The sequence below is a fragment of the Argopecten irradians genome, chromosome 10 (assembly GCF_041381155.1).
Source record: "Argopecten irradians isolate NY chromosome 10, Ai_NY, whole genome shotgun sequence".
Taxonomy (NCBI): Eukaryota; Metazoa; Mollusca; class Bivalvia; order Pectinida; family Pectinidae; genus Argopecten; species Argopecten irradians.
This window is the reverse complement of record NC_091143.1, coordinates 3952231-3961619: the sequence shown is the minus strand read 5'-3', so window position 1 is coordinate 3961619 and position 9389 is coordinate 3952231. Positions and strand designations below refer to the sequence as shown.

General features: G+C 41.7%; 2 protein-coding genes across 10 annotated transcripts in view; one reads left to right on the top strand and one right to left on the bottom strand.

The window, feature by feature from the left end:
- Window positions 1–169: 169 nt before the first annotated feature.
- The window catches only part of LOC138332928 (unconventional myosin-IXb-like), a 98999-nt gene continuing 89779 nt past the window's right edge, over window positions 170–9389 (bottom strand). For 7 of the 9 annotated variants that reach the window (XM_069280966.1, XM_069280968.1, XM_069280970.1 and 4 more), the window contains one exon: window positions 170–8331. In XM_069280966.1, coding sequence (XP_069137067.1) covers window positions 8045–8331 — 287 coding nt within the window. In that variant the 3' untranslated portion in view covers window positions 170–8044. The remainder of the gene's footprint in view (window positions 8332–9389) is intronic. The other 2 variants (XM_069280972.1, XM_069280974.1) reach the window with 2 other exon arrangements.
- Window positions 2598–6582, top strand: LOC138334047 (serine-rich adhesin for platelets-like). The gene is made up of 3 exons (XM_069282763.1): window positions 2598–2609; window positions 3195–4070; window positions 4408–6582. The coding sequence occupies exons 1-3, from the start codon at window positions 2598–2600 to the stop codon at window positions 6580–6582; spliced, it is 3063 nt and encodes a 1020-aa protein (XP_069138864.1).

The window sequence follows — 9389 nt, the reverse complement described above, 5'->3', positions numbered from 1 at the left end:
GAAATCAGCCATTCTCCATGCTTTTATGAATCTTAGAGATGTGGAGGGATGGATGATGGACCTCTGGCAAAAGGTGATTTGCCTCAACTGATGATAGTCGACTAAAACACTTATTTAGGACAAATACAAATAACATGCATAAAATTAAAATAAAATAAAAACAAACAACTTTATAATATTACATTTGTTTTTATTGATACATTATAGTATCGCTCAGACTTGATCACTCTCAGACAACACTTGTTCTGTAAGACACTTAATTATCTCCCTTTCTCTGAGTTACTTCCCTTACTCTCACTCTCCACTGTTCATGACAGCAGTCCTCTAGTAACAAATCCTTAACTATGTACATACAATCAAGTCATACAGGTCAACATACAGGTAGAACAGGTTCTCAATGGAATATTCTGAGGATAACATATGAAATGGATGAATGATTATTTTATACTTCAGGATTTTAATTAGCATCATATTAAATAAATGGCACATATCATTTGATATGACAACATTCACAAAGTATACAAATGCATGTCTTGTTTTTGTGAAATTTGTCAGTATCTTAACCGAACAGAACACAAAACAATAATGGAATGAAATAATATGGAGAACCCAAAACATGGAAGAAGGAATTCTCAGTTTACAGAAACAGTTAAAGCAATTAATATGTATCTTGATATGACTATATCAGTTGAACAAGACTTACGAATGAGTCTTCGCAGACATATTCATGTTTATCAGTAAGCTGACATCCTTAAATATTAAACCAGTATATCAATTATAGAAGTACGCCAACCTGTATTTACATGTTTGCAGATTACACAGACACATGTTTATTTACACTGTATACAGTCGCCATACAAAGTTTATACACTGTTAATTATGTGTACTGGAGTTGAGCAACAAAGCCTGACTAAGTAACATATACTACAGGCTGTCATCACTATACATACGGAGGACAATGAATTCATCAAACTGGGCATCATGTTTTATCTATTGCATGGGCATGGTGCTCGGTATTTATTGTAAATACACTGGGAACTGAAGTTCACTGTTAATAATCCACAGTAAAAAGACTACAATAACACTATACACGGTACCACTATCATCACTTTTAAACTTATACCACGACAGCTATTCCTAAATCTGGACCCAGTCATTCAAATGGTGATACTTTGACGGCAGCCTCCAGACTATAACATCCATCCTTTATCACTCCTTAGCCCCTGTCCCTGATATTTACTAAAGCTCTAATGAGATTTTCACACATCAATAATAAAGCTGATCACCTTCTGAAGAACTGGGCCCTGGATAACACTCAAGTGTACAGGAGTCATGGAGTTCTCCATAGCAATTCACCTACTGAAGAACTGGGCCTTGGATAAAACTCAAGTGTACAGGAGTCATGGAGTTCTCCATAGCAATTCACCTACTGAAGAACTGGGCCCTGGATAAAACTCAAGTGTACAGGAGTCATGGAGTTCTACATAGTAATTCAGGTTAGCTTTACATACATGTTTATATTACAAATAACACAAATTCATCATCTGCATATTGGTTATTTATCAATGTCTGTGTCTTTTTATCGAGTTATATATTTATCTATTGCTGGAAAAGGCTGATTAAAGCAAAATAAAGAACAGACACAAACATCAATGGCCTCAACAATGGACAAACACGGTCAGAGGCTCAGAAAAACACTTTGGCTAATTTATAGACTACTTTATATCTGTTCTCAACAAAATCAAATAAATAAATCTTAAAATATAATAATTAACATAAAAGCTCGCTTCAACAGTAATGATTGCTTTAAATTTTCTGTAGCAGATAAAACTATAGCATCATTGTTTGCATATATCCTAATTAGTACTTCACAATGAAGTAAATTAAGTAATAATAATATTAAGAGCACTAATATAAAGCAACTAATGAGGATGTAACGTAAAACGGATGTGGTAGCTCTACATTATCTATTGTAGCTACACATTCAAATCAAAAGGCACAAAATAACATTGGTTTTTTTTAATTGAATATCACAGATTTTTTTTTTCAAACAACAAATTATACAATAACAAGTCTATTGAAACATATTTGCATATTTGTGAAAAACAACAAAGCTATTGTTCTAAGAAATGAAATAAGTTCTCTTTACCAGCAATAAAACAATGAGGACTTGAGAAGGTCAAATGATGACTTAAATAAAATTCAAGCATCATGTGGCACATATGTATTGATAATCTTGCATGATGTTCAGAGAAAAACCCCACAAACTGAAGGTTTACTCTCTAAATATCGTTATTAATCCTAGCAGACACACTACCAGTCTGTCCACAAAAACATTTAAGGTTACAATATTCCACTGTTAATCAAAGGGGTTACAAAATACGAGTGCATATTTATTTAATATCGGAATTCATAAAGAAATCGTTTGAAACCAAGTTTTTATGAGTCAAGTGAAAATCCAAAATCATTAAAATAATCAGCTTCTCTAAGACACAATTTGATATAAGAATAAATGTTTATAAGGAATGGGTATTCAATTATATGAACAATCTCTAAAAGCATGTCTTTTTTGATTTGTGCAAAAGGAGTGAGCAAACATGATCCAGGCAGTAAATAATGTCATGACTGATAAACATCAATATACAAACAAACTGAGCCAGGAATGTAAAAAGTGTTGACATAAAACAAAGAGAATGACACTGGTCACTACTGACCAACACTGGTCAGCTTCACTCTACTGACCAGGTCAGCCTCACTCTACTGACCAATACTGGTCAGCCTCACTCTAACTGACCAGCACTGGTTAGCCTCACTCTACAGACCAACACTGGTCAGCCTCACTCTACTGACCAATACTGGTCAGCCTAACTCTAACTGACCAGCACTGGTCAGCCTCACTCTACAGACCAACACTGGTCAGCCTCACTCTAACTGAACAACACTGGTCAGCCTCACTCTACAGACCAACACTGGTCAGCCTCACTCTACAGACCAACACTGGTCAGCCTCACTCTACTGACCAATACTGGTCAGCCTCACTCTAACTGACCAGCACTGGTCAGCCTCACTCTACTGACCAATACTGGTCAGCCTCACTCTAACTGACCAGCACTGGTCAGCCTCACTCTACAGACCAACACTGGTCAGCCTCACTCTACTGACCAATACTGGTCAGCCTAACTCTAACTGACCAGCACTGGTCAGCCTCACTCTACAGACCAACACTGGTCAGCCTCACTCTAACTGAACAACACTGGTCAGCCTCACTCTACAGACCAACACTGGTCAGCCTCACTCTAACTGACCAGCACTGGTCAGCCTCACTCTACAGACCAACACTGGTCAGCCTCACTCTACTGACCAATACTGGTCAGCCTCACTCTACAGACCAACACTGGTCAGCCTCACTCTACAGACCAACACTGGTCAGCCTCACGCTACACACCAACACTGGTCAGCCTCATTCTACAGACCAACAATGGTCAGCCTCATTCTACAGACCAACACTGGTCAGCCTCACTCTAACTGAACAACACAGGTCAGTCTCACTCTACAGACCAACACTGGTCAGCCTCACTCTACACAACAACACTGGTCAGCCTCACTCTACAGACCAACACAGGTCAGCCTCATTCTACAGACCAACACAGGTCAGCCTCACTCTACAGACCAACACTGGTCAGTCTCACTCTACAGACCAACACTGGTCAGCCTCACGCTACAGACCAACACTGGTCAGCCTCACTCTACAGACCAACACTGGTCAGCCTCACTCTACAGACCAACACTGGTCAGCCTCATTCTACAGACCAACACTGGTCAGCCTCACTCTACAGACCAACACAGGTCAGCCTCACTCTACAGACCAACACAGGTCAGCCTCACTCTACAGACCAACACAGGTCAGCCTCACTCTACAGACCAACACAGGTCAGCCTCACTCTACAGACCAACACAGGTCAGCCTCACTCTACAGACCAACACAGGTCAGTCTCACTCTACAGACCAACACTGGTCAGTCTCACTCCAATGACCAACACAGGTCAGCCTCACTCTACAGACCAACACAGGTCAGTCTCACTCTACAGACCAACACTGGTCAGCCTAACTCTACTGACCAATACTGGTCAGCCTCACTCTAACTGAACAACACTGGTCAGCCTCACTCTACAGACCAACACTGGTCAGCCTCACTCTACAGACCAACACTGGTCAGCCTCACTCTACAGACCAACACTGGTCAGCCTCACTCTACAGACCAACACTGGTCAGCCTCACTCTACAGACCAACACTGGTCAGCCTCACTCTAATTGACAACACTGGTCAGCCTCATTCTACAGACCAACACAGGTCAGCCTCACTCTACAGACCAACACAGGTCAGCCTCACTCCAATGACCAACACAGGTCAGCCTCACTCTACAGACCAACACTGGTCAGCCTCATTCTACAGACCAACACTGGTCAGCCTCATTCTACAGACCAACACAGGTCAGCCTCACTCTACAGACCAACACAGGTCAGTCTCACTCCAATGACCAACACAGGTCAGTCTCACTCTACAGACCAACACAGGTCAGCCTCACTCTACAGACCAACACTGGTCAGCCTCACTCTACAGACCAACACTGGTCAGCCTCATTCTACAGACCAACACTGGTCAGCCTCACTCTACACAACAACACTGGTCAGCCTCATTCTACAGACCAACACTGGTCAGCCTCACTCTACACAACAACACTGGTCAGCCTCACTCTACACAACAACACTGGTCAGCCTCATTCTACAGACCAACACTGGTCAGCCTCACTCTACACAACAACACTGGTCAGCCTCACTCTACAGACCAACACAGGTCAGCCTCATTCTACAGACCAACACTGGTCAGCCTCACTCTACACAACAACACTGGTCAGCCTCATTCTACAGACCAACACTGGTCAGCCTCACTCTACAGACCAACACTGGTCAGCCTCACTCTACAGACCAACACTGGTCAGTCTCACTCTACAGACCAACACTGGTCAGCCTCACTCTACAGACCAACACTGGTCAGCCTCACTCTACAGACCAACACAGGTCAGCCTCACTCCAATGACCAACACTGGTCAGCCTCACTCTACAGACCAACACAGGTCAGCCTCACTCTACAGACCAACACTGGTCAGCCTCACTCCAATGACCAACACTGGTCAGCCTCACTCCAATGACCAACACTGGTCAGCCTCACTCTACAGACCAACACAGGTCAGCCTCACTCTACAGACCAACACAGGTCAGCCTCACTCTACAGACCAACACAGGTCAGCCTCACTCTACAGACCAACACTGGTCAGCCTCACTCTACAGACCAACACTGGTCAGCCTCACTCTACACAACAACACTGGTCAGCCTCACTCTACACAACAACACTGGTCAGCCTCATTCTACAGACCAACACTGGTCAGCCTCACTCTACACAACAACACTGGTCAGCCTCACTCTACAGACCAACACTGGTCAGCCTCACTCTACACAACAACACTGGTCAGCCTCACTCTACAGACCAACACTGGTCAGCCTCATTCTACAGACCAACACAGGTCAGCCTCACTCTACAGACCAACACTGGTCAGCCTCATTCTACAGACCAACACTGGTCAGCCTCACTCTACACAACAACACTGGTCAGCCTCACTCTACACAACAACACTGGTCAGCCTCACTCTACACAACAACACTGGTCAGCCTCACTCTACACAACAACACTGGTCAGCCTCATTCTACAGACCAACACTGGTCAGCCTCACTCTACACAACAACACTGGTCAGCCTCACTCTACAGACCAACACTGGTCAGCCTCATTCTACAGACCAACACAGGTCAGCCTCACTCTACAGACCAACACTGGTCAGCCTCATTCTACAGACCAACACTGGTCAGCCTCACTCTACACAACAACACTGGTCAGCCTCACTCTACACAACAACACTGGTCAGCCTCATTCTACAGACCAACACTGGTCAGCCTCACTCTACACAACAACACTGGTCAGCCTCACTCTACAGACCAACACAGGTCAGCCTCATTCTACAGACCAACACTGGTCAGCCTCACTCTACACAACAACACTGGTCAGCCTCATTCTACAGACCAACACTGGTCAGCCTCACTCTACAGACCAACACTGGTCAGCCTCACTCTACAGACCAACACTGGTCAGCCTCACTCTACAGACCAACACTGGTCAGCCTCACTCTACAGACCAACACTGGTCAGCCTCACTCTACAGACCAACACAGGTCAGCCTCACTCCAATGACCAACACTGGTCAGCCTCACTCTACACAACAACACAGGTCAGCCTCACTCTACAGACCAACACTGGTCAGCCTCACTCTACAGACCAGCATTGGTCAGCCTCACTCTACAGACCAACACTGGTCAGCCTCACTCTACAGACCAACACTGGTCAGCCTCACTCTACAGACCAACACAGGTCAGCCTCACTCTACAGACCAACACAGGTCAGTCTCACTCCAATGACCAACACAGGTCAGCCTCACTCTACAGACCAACACTGGTCAGCCTCACTCCAATGACCAACACTGGTCAGCCTCACTCCAATGACCAACACTGGTCAGCCTCACTCCAATGACCAACACTGGTCAGCCTCACTCCAATGACCAATACTGGTCAGCCTCACTATATTCTAAGAGTGGTGAAACTTCTAACACATTGAACCATTTATGAATGACAAGGAATATGTAATTTTTAGCATGATTTATGAAACCTTTCAATGACTCATCATCTGTTATGACTTTAAAGCCAAAGCACCCTATAAAGTATACAGACAATAAATATTCTATTGCTACACATCACAGACTTGATTCTCCGGAGTCGTACTGAGAGACTGACTAGAATAATAGCTCACGGCTGAGAATATAGGTGCTCAGTCTATGTCTGCCTAGACAAAAGAACAACCACCTGTGGAGCAGAACCGGTGAATAAGTTTAACAACCAATAACTGGGATACTGTAGGGGATCAACTACTCCAGTCGGTACAGATATGTAATCATTACTACAGGTATTGATTTACTGACACAGAGATAGAGGACAACATCCTTTTATCATACATAATTATACTAGCAAGTAGAAAGATGAAAATCATTTTAAAGTATTGGCCCCTACAATAGACTCCTAACTATATCAAATGATAGAAGAGTATAGCCTCAATTTCCCTATGATACATTGGGTATATATTGCACCAGATCTTCAACATTACCTAACCAACAAAAGTCCCAATGGGCCTGTATGGCTCACATATTTGTAATGTTGTACCCTTCCTCCAGGGGAACTAACTCTGAGGTGAGCGTGGGACTTAATGAGGTTACATTAAGGTATTATAAATAGTGACAACAACAATACCTTATACACCATTGTAATCAACTGCATTGCACTAGTTGGTCCAATCTTAGTAATATGACATCAAACTTATTTTCCAGCCTATAATTGCCGATACGTGCAACTTAAACTCACAGGGAAACACAATTTAATGTCTTAAACTCATGATATTTTAACTAATAAACAAATATATACTGACAAACAGAAAATGTCCAGGAATCAGGGACATTATGATATTTTCTTTTACACTTTTTTGTGTGAAAATTTCAAATTTGCTGTAAAGTTATTAAGTTTTTAATTCTCTAAGATCTGAATGAATGGATACATCTGTCAAAATTTGTGAATTCTAAACAAAACAGAAAATTATTGGTATGACGACTAGAGCTTCTAGTGTCTTAAATACCTATAAAGAAGAACAATGCCCTATTGGAATATAAATATCATTCACTTGAGCTATTTTCTAAAACTTTCAAACTTAACTTAATAAAATAATGCAGTATCTTAATAAAACAATTTGGAGCAGAATTCTGTTGGTTCCTTCTCAATCTGTCAAATTTATAAGGATTACAGCTTGAAGTTTTTCGTACTTTCTGGTGAAAAGGAAAAGTATCGACGTCCATGTTGATAAACGGTCTAAAACGTAAACACAGGCTGATCTGATCAGACCATGATCTCATCCTCCTCCCCTATATTCTGTAGTCCTGGAATTGTTAGGTAACTTGAGTCATAAGAAGGAACCCGACCTTGTCCCACTAAGAACACAGCGTCATAGTTTCCAGGAGATACAGGTTCATTAGATTCACCGGATGCCTCTAGCTCCTGTTTTTCGTAAGAGTTTTCAGAATTTCTCCGTCGTTTCACTGCCTGTGTATATCGTGTCGGAGGACGTTTGGCTGGTAGTGTAGCTCGTCGCTTCGTCATGTGCTTCAGCTGATTGGGGGGACTGACTGTGTAACAACAGAAGAATCAGCGTTAGACTTATCTCATATATAGGTTCATGATCTTAATATACAGCTTCTTACAAGCTGGTATTTGGTAAAGTTGTTATAGGCATTTGTATATCTTGACCTTAGGTCCCAAACGTCCCAAGTCTATACCTGTTTGGGGTTGTCTAGCCATGCCTCTAAGTTACGTTCATAATGTGAATACAGAAATTACCAATGCTTTGTTAGTGTTTGTTTTTTCTTCCAATGTCATAGAATTACATGTATGTTACTCAAATTCAATATTAGAATTACATGTATGTTACTCAAATTCAATATTAGAATTACATGTATGTTACTTAAATTCAATATAAGAATAAGTATAAAACATTTTATTTATTACTTTATAAAGAAATGAAGTCTTGCAATGTTAACAACCGTCAGTAAATAATTTGGATATTAGCTTAGAGAAGAATATGAAGCGGTCAGTACACCTGTAAGCAGCGGTCAGCTAAAAGCAGACAAAAAACATTGGTGTAGCATAAGTACAAGCTTGTTTTCAGTAGACCTGAGTACAAATATCCCTACCCAATGTGAGTTTATCACAGACCTGAGTACAAATATCCCTAACCAATGTGAGTTTATCACAGACCTGAGTACAAATATCCCTAACCAATGTGAGTTTATCACAGACCTGAGTACAATGTCAGTTTATCACAGACCTGATTACAAATATCCCTAACCAATGTGAGTTTATCATAGACCTGAGTACAAATATCCCTAACCAATGTGAGTTTATCACAGACCTGAGTACAAATATCCCTAACCAATGTCAGTTTATCACAGACCTGAGTACAAATATCCCTAACCAATGTGAGTTTATCACAGACCTGAGTACAAATATCTCTAACAAATGTCAGTTTATCACAGACCTGAGTACAAATATCCCTAACCAATGTGAGTTTATCACAGACCTGAGTACAAATATCCCTAACCAATGTCAGTTTATCACAGACCTGAGTACAAATATCCCGAACCAATGTGAGGTTATCACAGACCTGTGTACAAATATCTCTAACCAA